The sequence below is a fragment of the Numenius arquata genome, chromosome 12 (assembly GCF_964106895.1).
Source record: "Numenius arquata chromosome 12, bNumArq3.hap1.1, whole genome shotgun sequence".
In the NCBI taxonomy this organism is placed as follows: domain Eukaryota; kingdom Metazoa; phylum Chordata; class Aves; order Charadriiformes; family Scolopacidae; genus Numenius; species Numenius arquata.
In genome coordinates, this window is record NC_133587.1 from 36,359,840 (window position 1) to 36,372,889 (window position 13,050).

General features: G+C 43.9%; 1 protein-coding gene across 1 annotated transcript in view; it reads right to left on the bottom strand.

Moving 5' to 3' along the window:
* Positions 1 to 3,235, bottom strand: part of RBM33 (RNA binding motif protein 33) — a 95,169-nt gene extending 91,934 nt beyond the window's left edge. Inside the window, exon 1 of the mRNA XM_074157636.1 lies at positions 2,997 to 3,235. Within this exon, the coding sequence (XP_074013737.1) occupies positions 2,997 to 3,024 (28 nt within the window). The 5' untranslated portion in view covers positions 3,025 to 3,235. The remainder of the gene's footprint in view (positions 1 to 2,996) is intronic.
* Between the last annotated feature and the right edge of the window lie 9,815 nt (positions 3,236 to 13,050).

Genomic DNA, 13,050 nt, shown 5'->3' on the forward strand with positions numbered 1-13,050 from the left:
TTTAAAGCCACTACATTGCTGAGAGCACAATAGCAGCCATCAGATTAGTTAAAATGAAATTAAACTGATGACAGCTTAGGTTCAAGCTCGAGGAATGACATTATAGGCTCAAAGGCAAGAAACACCCATTCAGCTACTCTTGGTACAGGACTTCCAGCAGAAATACGTGGCAGACCTATATAGATGGGGCCCTCTTCAGCTCCTCCTCTGCCCCGTTCCTTGTCATGATTCAAACCTCAAGAATATCTACACTCAAAGTCTTCTAGACCACTGAAGTTCATCAGAAGTGAATTAATCTGAAAAGAATAAAACTTGTAATAGTTTCCCCTTAATTCAGTATGGCAGACTATTGAGATAACAAGTGCTCCTTGCTTTGTTTTGTTGTTTTCCCTGTAATTGTATCTCCCTAAATGAGATTACAGTGATCAATTTACAGCTAGATTTTAAATACCAAGAAAAAAAAATAAGCATCTATACAATACAGTTGTTACATTACACAAGCAGATAATCACTAAATCATAGAACAGCCCAGGTTGGAAGGGACCTCAAAACAGCAAAGGAATTTGTGAAGTAAAATGAAGCTGTGAATCATTCCCAGAGACCTCACAGATCATCACTTGAAAACTTTCCAGTTTATGTTTGTGAAACCTGCCACCAAAAGAGCCTTTACCTTCACCCTTAGAAAGCTTAGCTTCACCAACACAACTATCTGTGACCAGTAAGTCCACACATGCTGTCCAACAGACAAATCGCCTTCCTTTCATCCCATCGAATATATTCAAATGTTCAGCTGACATAGCCATTTCACATTTCATTTTCAGCCCTGCATTATATCTTTAAACTTCAATCTGCATCTTCAAAGCCAAAACTATCTCACTTTGTCAACCTGCAAAGTCATCAAATTAACACTTCCTCCCCCCCCCCCCCGACCTATTTCATACTACTTTACCACTCATTAGAGCTTTTTTTTTTTTCTTTTTTGGCAAAGAGAACACTGGGATGCTGTCATCTCCATATCTTAAAGTTTCCTCTACCACCATCCCAAAGAAAATCCAAAACCTAAATCCAAAACATCAGTTCTTGTAGTTAAAACTTTAACTGACCAAAAACATATAAGCCAAATAACCCTTAGTCCTGGGCTTTTCACCCTCTATGCCTTCTTTCCCATTTGTTACCACTATTGACTTTAGGTAGTGGCCCCTTTCCAAAGAGATATACCACTGCTGCAAGTGCTAAGCTTTTTTAGCAGGTTTTGAAAGTGTATTTAACACTTGAAAAATGTATTCAACCACGAATTTTCCTTGACTTGGATATGTCCTTGATATGGACATAGAAGTGCAACACCTCCAGGTTTCTTCATTCAGGCAAGTGCTGCACAGTGATCATCAAGACTAAACAAACACTGTTTATCTGTGGCAAGGATTATATTTAGTTGGCCACCATTTATTGATGAGCACAGTGTTAACGCTGAACAAACAACTGCTGGTGCCCACTTAGTACAAAAGGGATCCTAATTCATGATTAGACACAAACAGTACTCAACAACAAAAAAACCTTGCCTTGAAACAGCAGTTTCACCACTTATTTGAAGGCTGTCTATTGCATAGACATTTGTACATGAAAGCATGCTCATTCAACTTGCAGCAGTTTTAAACAAAAGAACTAAAATGCTCCAAGTGACACTTTCTTTAAACTACTCTGTCCTTTTAATACTAGAAAAAAAACTTCCAGAGATAGAACATGCACGCAAAGTTTAGTTCCACATCACAAATCACTGATCTGAATCACAGAAACTAGCACAGAGATTTTTGCAAAATAATGTAAACGTTGTAATATATTTAATACCATTAAAACAATGTCCAAAATATTCAAATATTTACTGTTTTACCAATCAGTGCTTTCCTTCTTAGCCTTTTCCCCAAACCCCTTAACTCCTAAATTTGGGAATTTCTTTGTAACATTTACCTTCAGTAGGAAACTTAATTGTGTTTTTGTACTTTATTACCAGTTACAGCTAACAATGGCGAACAGTCTGACCACTTAGGTCAGTGGTCACGAGGATGAGCCACACTCTTCTCCATGACACCTACTTACAGAAAAAACCCTGACTAAAATCATCACAAACTTTTGTACAGACAAGGACAAGTAGATCAACTGACAACTCTGACCAGCCTTTATTAAAACTGTTATTCCTCGTGAAAGCAAGGCCCACAGCACCAGAAAGAAACATGTTCTCTTAACTGCATCTCTCTTGAACAGCCCAGTGTGACCCCTGCAAGTCCTTCTTTCAATAACTCAACCAAATGTTCTCATTTTAAAATTTGTTTAATATACCAATCGGAACCACACAGGGTTTTGAGCTGTCATTTAAAATGCTGGGAGAAGTAGTGTCCTTAGTCAAGAACAGGAGCAGTGGCACACCTGAAAGCCCTGGGACCAAGCACTGACTTTACATTTTACCCTCTCTAAGTGAGACCTTGTGCTTCTGAGCAGCCTGTAAAATACGTTATAACTACTCTCCATATGACTTGTTCAAACAGATCCCATACTGTAGCCTGTAGCTTTAAAAATATGGGAATTAACGTATCTAAATAAACACATCCATCTCACCCTGAGGTCCCGCACCTGCGGTAAGCGATGAAGCTGTTGCCCCTTCCCGGCCCTGCCCCAGCCAAGAGGAGACAGCAGCTCCCATCACCGCACGACGCCCGCTCCCGTCAGCGAGAGGAGCCCCTGGGGCCCTGCGGTGCCAGAGGAGCTCCCGCCTGCGCCCCAAGTACGCAAAGCTCGCCGCCCGAGAGGCGGTGGGAGGTGGCGGCGCCACCGCCCCAGGAAGGCCCCGCGGCCCACGGCTCCCTCGGCCCCGACGGTCGCTCCGCCGCCAGCCAGGCCCCGCGCCGCGCCTGCAGCCGGCCCCGCTCCCCCAGGCCAGACCCGGGAACCCCGATCCCCCCCGTCTGCCCTCAGGCGAAGCCTTTCGGGGCCGCGGCACCCACCTGCGCCTCCTCCCAGCGCGGCAGCCATGGCTCTTCGCCTCGTCCACGCGGCGGCGGCTGCCGGCAGCGGCCCCGTGCCGCCCCCAGGAGCGGCGGGGAGTCGGGGGGAGACGGGGAAGGACTTGGATTCAACGCCCGGAGGCTCCCCCTCCCGCCGCCCCTCCGCACGCACCCACCGCCAGAGAACAACAAACTACCACAACATGGCGGCCACCGCCGTCACTGTCGTCGCCGCCCCCGCGCTGCATCATGGGACAGCGGAGGACCGGACCCTCCCTCGCGGGGAGGGTGGGCAGCGGGCGCCGCTGGTTGGCTGGCCGGGGCACTCTGCACATGCGCTGGCCCACCCCCAGGGGCGGGGCGGGGCGGGCGTGAGTGCGCATGTGCGTCGGAGGAGGGGCGGGGCTGCGCTTGCGCGCGGGGCGCTGAGGGAGTGGTGTCGCGGCGGCGGAATGGCGGCCTGGGTGGCGTAGAGTTGCGGCTTCCTCCGGCCTTGAGTCAGCAACGGCTCTGGGGAAGGGCTGTGGAGCCTTGCCCGAGCGGTTCCGCGCCCTGCTCGGGATTCCTGCGGGCAGCCCGTAGTTCTTGGGCCTAACCGCCTCCTCACAGGGGAGCAGGCCCGCCGGCCTCCGACTCACTGCTGTCCGCGGCCTGGCTGCGTGCGGGGGCGGCCGAACCGGCTGCGGTGGTTGTACCTGCCCGGAACAAATAGTGGGGAGTGGGAACGGGAGAAAGAGGCGCTGCTTTTTGACTCTCCCATGCCTCCTCGTCGAGGATCTCTTTGCTGAAGTGAGAGGCTGCTCTCAACACCTCTGAAGTGCCCAGCGCACGTTGGGCTGCATGGAGGCTTCAGTAGGTTGTAGGTCCAGCTTGAACCCCGAAGTTCAGCTGCCTCTTGTGTGGAAAAATGGCCCGATGAGTTAATGGGATTAAAATACACCATGAAAAGGACGGTTTGAGCCCTGTTTGGTAGATCTGTGGTCCTCCCGTCTTTCAAGGCTTGCATATGCAGGGGAGTTAACACTTGCTTAAACTATAAAATAGTTCAGGCTGTGTAGTTCTTACTTCTCCACTCAAACCTCACCTGGGTACATACTTTACAGGTTCGGCATCATAACATGCTAAGTAGGTCCTAGTGACCTAGGACAAGGGATAATAGTTTTAAACTGAGAGAGGATAGACTTAGATTAGATACGAGGAAGAAATTCTTTCCTATGAGGGTGGTGAGGCACTGGAACAGGTTGCCCAGAGAAGCTGTGGATGCCCCATCCCTGGAGGAGTTTAAGGCCAGGCTGGATGGGGCTTTGAGCAATCAGGTCTAGTGGGAAGTGTCCCTGCCTGTGGCAGCACGGTTGGAACTCGATGATCTTCAAGGTCCCTTCCAACTGTAACCATTCTATGATTTTAAATCCAGTTTTACTGCAAGCTAGAAGTCCTTTTCTGCTAGCCCTTTAAGCGCTTCCTTGCTGGGTGCTTAGTTATGTGCTCTCCCTCTCCTTTTCAAAGGACCTAGTGATTGCATGGCTGCAGAGTAGATCAGTTTGGATCACGGATCCCACAGAAAAATAATTCACGAAAAAGAATTGTCCTTTTGAGTTTCCTTCCTGCCTTTTCCTAGTTTTCCTTTAAATGGGGATATCAGGGCTTACGCTGTTCTGCACAGACCAGGTTAAACACAGTATGAAATTGTGCTTTGATACAAAGCAAGCTTCTCGGTTACACTACCTGTGAAGAAGCCCAATCTGATCTTCTTTAGATCAGAAGCCCAATCTGATCTAAAACTGTTTAATGGAGCCTACTGTAACAACACTAGTTCAAGTAAATGGCAAAACTTTCCCAGGTGGACAGGTCCTCATGGAAATAATTAACAATGTTAGTATTTAAATTATCGGCATTATCTGATTAAACTGTCGCTATGAGAATAGGGAAGTTCTCATGTCACTTTTTTCTGAGCTCCCTGCAGACTTATCTCTGCATTGCATTTGGTCTCATTTTTTAGGTTTTCTTCACAACTGTACAGCTAGAGATTTATTCTCTACGTATTCTTACAAACTCACAGCCAAATTCTGACTTTAATTTAGGAAACAGATTAAATCAGTAATTGAGGCTTGCTGATAATTTAATAGGTAGTCCATCAGTCCAGCTCTGATTGCCTGCCATGGAGGTGGTAAGTTAAGTGAACACTACTACTGTCAATGGTAAAAAACCATGGTGAGTTCAGTGGGGCCAGTGTTTCAGCCATCACTCCTTGGTATCTTCTTTTGGGTAGCTGGTTTGCAACACAAAGGGATTTCCTGGCAAGGGAGGGAGTTTGCTGGACCCTTTAAGGGCTGGCTGGAGAAGTGTGTGGGGCGAGAGTCAGCCAGTCTTGGCAGCAGCCTGTTACAATTCACAGCTCTCTTGACATAATTCTCTGTGTCCCATCTGTTTGAGGCTGGGAAAGGAAGTGTTAAGCGTAAGGAGTGTTCACAACGAGTATCTTTGTGGCATTCAGATGTGTAGAGGAGTGCATTTGATGGGTATTTTATGCTCTATATTTTTGCTCATTTTGCTTATGGATTTGATTTCCATAACTGACAGTCCAAACAGAAATCAGGTTACCATTTGCTTAACACACCAATCCAATATTAAAGAGGAATAACAGGATAGTTCACTATTGCTCTGTTTGTTAATATAGAGACCTGATAGCTCTGGCACAAAAAAGTGGCCGTTCCCAGATGTCTGAACTTCAGCAGGTGTGGAACAGGGACCTAAACTATGATGATAGAGACAGGTTTGGTGACTACTCACCTTCACTCAGGACTTTCCTTGAGTTTTCAAATCCCAGGAACTATAGTTGCTCTGGATTCTGTATAAAAAACTCACAACTTTTTCTCAATACTACCTGACCTGTGTTATAAAATGCAAATGTGCTCCTTTCTTTTCTGTAAATGGGGATTAACATACTTGCCACCTCTGGAATCTATGAATTTAAATGACTTTATGTGAACTAATCATCATCAATTTATTTAAATATTTTGGGAAGTTCTGCATAAATAATATATTTGCCTGTGTGTCTCCCAAAGCAAATCCAGCTGCAATTGTGAATGCAATAGATTGTCTTGCAAGGAGATTAAGTAAATAACTGAGCCAGAACTCAAGAAACCTGTAATCCTGGTTTTGCACTTGCTTGCTGCATTACTGGGTCAGGTTGCCTTGCATCTGCTGCCTCAGATTTCCCTCTTTAAGCTGGGAAGAATAATGCTAAACTTCTTTTTTTCTGATAGTTAGAAACCTTTTGGTAAAGATTATTGTGTTGCGACTTCTCTACATTAAGCCGTTTCCACTGCAGGAGCCACTGTCAGTTTTATTTTCACTAGCTTTGGATTTAAACTTTTTTTTTTTTTTTTCAAAATACTTCATGGTTTATTTTTTGAGCAAACACATTTTTTTTAATTTTTTTTAATTATTTAAATTATTAAATTTTTTTGCACGCATACTCAAATGGTTAAAAATCATTGGTCAGAATCCAGTAAAGCAGACTTCCAAGTTTAATTCCATTAAACACTTAAAATTAATACGAGGGTAGCAAGAACAGTGTTATCAACATCAAATGGCTCCTAGTTCCATAGAAAAAATATTCTTCTGGCTTATTTTTTTAACCACAGTTACCTCTTTTTGAGCTTTTATTCTAGTCCCACTCAGGCAAAACCAGAGTGAGGTTTTGTAGCATGCAGGCTGGCCAAGATGGGTGGTCCGGTCGTGGGTTTGGCTCGCAACCTTCTTGTGATGAACCTCTCAAAGTGGCATCTAACTCTGAGGCACTGTCTTCCGTTCGAAGTTAGGCCTGTCTTCAGACGAGTTCCTCCAAATCGGATACTAAACAGGTCTTGGGTTGTTTCAGCAACGTCCTGTGAGGCAGCAAATGTTCTGTCACACCTGACAGGAAATTCTGGATTTAAAGTACACAAATGAGGGGTGCGAAAGCAAATTCACTCTCTTGTAGGTGCCACTGACCCTGGTCTATGACCTGTCGGGAATGGCAGCAGTCTTAGGAGGCAGCAGTACCTCTTAAAAGGTACAGGCAAGCGAAAGATGCTTTCTCTTTGGGTGTATTCCTCAAAGGGCAAAGGTAGAGTAGGAGATGAAAAAAAAAGACTTTATTAAGGAAAGAGAACAGTATGAGGATTAAAACAATTACAATATATGAAAAGCACTATTGTGATAAACTGTGAACAGAAAACATTCTGAGTGTGTTACGGTCTCCGGTCTAGCCGTAGTTTCAGAGCTGGGGGCAGTGTTAAGGTGTATCAGCTTTTATTTTTCTGTAATTTTTCTTTCTGTTTCCTCCCTCATTCTTGTTACTTATTTATCCCTCTTGTTATTATTTATTCCTCCCCCATTCTTGTTACTTATTTTTCCACTTGTTGCAGTTTATCTGCCTTGTAGTTTACAATCCGCTTGGTGCATCTTATTTCAGCTGTAATTTCTTCAGAGCAGCGTGACCTAAGGACCCCTGAAACAGCTGCTGGGGTGGAGAACAGGAGAGCTTAAGTGCTGAGAAATGGTCTAAACAAGCAATGTGCCTGTCAAGTGTGTTATTAATGTGTCACCTGTGGAGTCCCTAGAAAGCTGGTCACCCACCAAAGATCAAAATCTCAACAGAACACATATAGTGTTCAAGTGTAGTGTAAAATATATAAATTATTACCAGCTGCAACTGGCTGCGGGGAGGTTTGGGCTGTAGCTTTGGGTTCTGAACTGGGAGCAGCACACAGAAGCCTGGGTATTGCCCTGAACCCCAGTGTTCGCAATATATTTTGGTTATCCACAGAAAAGAAATCAAGAAACACCAGAGGAATCCAAGTCTTAAACATATTACAGCATTTTATTTGTAATTATATTCTTTTTCAATCTGGATGCTGGAAGTCTTACTGACCCAGCTTTGCTTTGTTTCACCAGGAAGCCCATGTGGTGTCAGGGGCAGTAGGGGAATCGGGGTGAAGCTGACAAATGTAAGGCAGTCCTTCCTTTCAAGAGTGACTCAGAATAAAGTGGATAATGTCTAAAATGGCTTATTCTTAGGCAAAGGGAGTGGTACCCCATGATAAACAGAAGATATCAGAATATCAGAAGAATAACAGATATCAGAAGAAGTAACGGTTGAGTGTTTACAAGGTTTCCTGACAAGGAGCCAATGTGTGGCATCATCGGCCTTGCCCAAATGCTGAGTTTTTGGGAAGGGCTTGCTTCCTTTGGACTCAGGCCAGGCTGGCCCCTTCCACTCTGTAAAGAACAGAAGGACACGTGAAGGCTCTAGGCAAACCTCAGAGCGCCACAAGCAACTTCTGTGGCCCGGATTCTTGTGGCTCATGCCCATGAGCAAAGCCCTGTGCTCTGGGGAGCCCCACTGAACGTAGAGACATTGTGCACAGGTACCAAATGTCAGCTATCAAACACGAACTTCCAGATCCAAGCTTATGTTCCTAAGAACTACTCATACCAGAAGGCTATAATCCTGTTAAAAGCCTCTGGGAACTACTGCAATGCAAATAATAGTAGCAATAATTAGCTCTGCTTTAATTGATACTGTGTATTCCTCAAATGTCAGTGAAAATTTACTTTGCTAAGCCAACAGCTTCTCCCCTGGAACTCTGCTGGCTTTACCAGAATTACACGAGGGGTGAATTTGGATCATTGTAGGTTCCTGGCATAAATTATCAGCTGCTGATTTCTTGCCCTTTAAAACTTGGCAAGCATACAGGAAGAGTTTGCCAGACATGCGAGAACTAGGTCTATGCATTTATGGGGAAATCCTTCGGGACTATGCATAGAAAGGAGTACAATTTGCTAGAAGTACCCAGCTGTGAAATCCAAGAACTCCTGCACACAGCTCTAGCAACTTAGAGCCTATTTAGCCTGGCCTCGATACCAGTGGTTCCTGGAAGCAGTTTTTGTGCCCTCGGCTTTATGAAAGCCTGAATGTGATTGTAACAAACCCTGTAAATGTGTGGAGATGCTGAGTTTACAGAATAGCCCCAACAGGGATGATTTTGGTTGGTATAATCTAGAGTCATTTTATGGTTACTCCTGTTTATCCTGGTAGCCAGGACTTGTCTCTGCTTAGCATTGACAGTGTAGTTCTGAGCATATCATTGGCATAAATAAATAAAGATAACACACTTCAAAGCAGTCACCGTCTTCAGTACGAACCAGATCCACATCTGGACCTTTTGTCTTACTGAGCACCCAGGAATTTTGATACCCCATCCTTCATGGACAGACATCTGTGTCATATCACTGCTACTGCTACGTGCTCAGACACTCCTCAGGGATTCTTTCTAAGGGAAGAATAAATATTGTCTAGCTCTAGTTGGCTAAAAGTTAGATGCCTAATCTAAGACCATGGTGTGAACCTCCTCCGTTTGGTTGCTTTAGGTGGTCTGAATGGCAGCTCTTAGCTATGGGAGACCTGTCTTGATAAAAATGAAGGGAAATTAATCCCAGCCATAAAGTCTCTATTTTGACAGTGCTGAGCAATATTAGAGCCAGCAGCAGATCTCTAAAATTTTCCACATTTACCAGGAAAAGACTCCTGGCTTGTAGAGCTCCAGTGCATATTGCAGGATCAAGCCATTTCTGTGCTTCCTGGGCCTAATGGGTGGCTGCTTTAGGTTTTAATGGAGTCCTTCAGAGACTCGGAGATACAATGCACGTGATTTTATGGATTATCCATATATACAAAAGTGTTGTTGCCAAACAAACACAGGAACAGATCGCTCTAGCACATTATCAATAACCAAATTAGTGAAATGAAGCATTGCAATTATTAGACTTCTTTATGCAAATGTGTTTGTCTGTGGAAAAGTGAATAATTTGGGCTGGGTTTAGTATTCAGGAAGACCTTGGCAGTATATCTGGTGATAGTTGCTATAGTTATTATTGACCAGTTTCTTTTTTCACCCTGATACGTGTGGATGTAAATGCACTGGGTGAGTAAAATGGCCAGGATTTAGACCTTATCATGTGTTTTTTCAGTAGCTGTGTTTGTTCCATGGGTTTCATGACATCCTGTAATATTAACTTTGGTTGTACTATTTTTCCATTACAGTGATCGACAGCATCAGTATTTTATTTGGGCCAAAATCCACACATCTTTCACTAATTTACTTACAAGGAAGACTGACAGAATTAGACCCTACATATCAAATCAGTTTCATCCGGGGACCTTAGTTTATCTAGTTGATCCGGCAGATTTATTTATCACAGCCTGTCCACATTAAGCTGGACACCTTTTCTATAATGAGTTCCTGGCAGCCCAGAAGCAGGTTATGGAATATGACCCATTACAGCGGGCTGTGGTACAGGGAACCGATAGAGATGCATTATCCAATGCAGCCCCAGTTTGAAGTGCTATCTTGTATAACAAATTATTGACTTCATTGTACATAGTACTAGGATTTAATTAAGCGATAAGGCCCATCATAGTGGTCCTTTATCTAGCAGATAAGGATTTACTAAGCTTACCCAAGAGGTCTTTATCTGAAAGATAAGAAAAAGGTACATAAGGTGCCTTCCCCTGTTTTTAAATCGTTAATTGAAAAGACCTTATTTCTTAAGTTCTAGGTTGTTGTCTTTTTCATCATGGCTTAGTATTAAAGATTCAGATGGACTTCTATAAGGGAGGTTGTAGCAGGGAAGAATATTACCAGTGGCCTTCACTGGGTGAAATTAATAGGATTTATATAGTTTTTATTCACAATGCACCAGCTCTCAGCTCAAGTGGTAATTTAGCCTCTGATCTGCAGGAGATTTGACAGTGACTCCATGATGCCATGGCCATAAAAGAGGTTAATTCAGTTTAGAAAATATTGTGATTACATTGTAGAAGAAAATGGGAGATACAAATAATTTCAAGACAGTTCTTCTAATGACTGTGTTGTCAGCTAAACTAAATGATGCCAAAATCTCTTGTCCTTTACCTGTGTGATGTAAAGACATACAAACAGAAAACATATGAAGAAATTAAGGTTAATACAAAGAACTGGAACTGAAAAAAAGGTGAACACACTGGAAAACACAAAACAACACTACTGTTAATGCTCAGTGGAGGACAACACAGAGGAAATCCCAGAGAAAGGAGAGAAGATCATATGTTTTTCATGGGAAAGGCACATGAGGGCTTCCGTATTGTTGAAAACAGGACAGGATCTTCGGATTTAGCAGATTTAATCTCTAATGTTACAGACAGTTTTTAAATATAACCCTTCATAAAGGTTCAAGCTTTTTTTAGAATTAGCTAGGCTGTTGTTGCCTTCCCATCCCTTAGAGGAGGGCTGTTGTGCAACACCCTTATGCTAATAGTTACCTGAGATCTTCCAGTTTAGTCCGACTGTATCCCTGGCCAGTCCATTCTTGTTTGTTCTTATGTGCTGGTATTATCTTCTAGCATGTGACATTTTTTCCTTGCCAGCATTTTTCCTTCCCATCCCCATGTAAGCCCAGACAGCAGTCAGCCTTTACTACGCTACATAAATCAAGCCCCCCTTGGACCGTTCTGCCCTTGCAGGTCCAGATGTGACAACCACAAATTGACTCTGTACCCCTTCAGGGACCAGGGACGTATCAGACTCGCTGTTCGTTCCACCTCAAGTTGCTTTGTGTGGGCTCTGTGAAATTCTCCTGAATTTCCAGGCATCCAGGAACCTAAGCTGCCAGATACTGGAAATCCAGTAGGTTACTGCCCAAAGCAGTTGTCTACCACATAAATTGATAGCATTGGCAGCTCTGCTTGTGAAAGACTCCCTGTTCCCCAGATTGTATTAATCATCCTGCCCTGCACCTGTTCCAGCTTGAATTCTTCATGCTTGAACAGGGGCAGTAAAGCAGGGTCTGAAGGGATCAGATTGTATTAGAAGTGCTTGGAGCAATTCAAGCCAGGGCCGAGTAGCAGTTATAATGAGAGATACCCTCCAGGTTACACGAGAGGCAAATTGCCTCGGCGGTGAGAGGAAGTTTGTAGTGCAGCTCCGAGCCTGTTTGTTCAGTAACCAGGGGATTTCGTTTCCATTGTTGACAACCTGACACCTTTTATGGGCAATTGATTCGCTTTTTTAAAAAGTATCTGGCACGGAAGCAATAAGTGAGTGGAAAGGTGTGAATTAAAATGTGTACAGAGCTGAAGACGATTACTCGGATATTTGCTTAGACCTGAAATCCCAGCTGCGAAGCTGGGATTATTCTCTCTTGCTCCAACTACCCTTCAGTAATTGCCTCGTGAGCAATTTTTCTGCTGTGTCTCTTTACTTATTTATTTGCAACTTTGAAAACTGATTGACCTTTCTGCCTTAGAGAAAGCTGTAAGCACGTTCCCTCACCTTTATACCCCATATAGAGTTCCCTCACCTTGGTGTAGCCTCTCATGCCTGTAAACCTTTGAAACGGGTCTCTGATGGCTCACACTCCAGAGAAGCCAACAGAGCTCTCTCCACTGGCTTCAGCAGAATAACTTTCCCACCACATACTTCATGCTTACTTCACTCAGAAATAGATTTTATCTGAGTGCTGCTCCCAGGCACTCTGCTGTCCTTTTCTTCCCCAACAACCAGGGAACAAAATCAACCCCCTTCGCTTACATGTATTTCAACATGTAATTATTTTGCTTCATAGATCTGAATGGTATCTTATAAAAAGGGATTTTTCTCCCTTCAAATCACACTCCGGTGGGAGCTGCCCCAATCAGCAATGTTTGCTCTCTCGCTCTCTCTGTGTAGTTGTTCCATTAAAGTAGTGTGAAAGCTACAACTGTGTGTCCACTGTCATTCTGCATTAGAAGTCAGGGGTAAGGTAATGATATGCAGGCTTGATCCTTCTGTAATACTTTCCTTGGAAGTACAGTTCTGCCGTTTCTGCTGTCAGCCTGCATTTAGAGTGTAGAGAGGGCTGCATGACTTGAAAGCAGCAGTAGGCAATTCCCAGTCTAAGCCTTAGACATTTACATATTTATGCTCACTTCAGCGGAGTAAATATGCTATGAATAAATCCTATTATGCTTGAGACTGTACTTACAGTATAA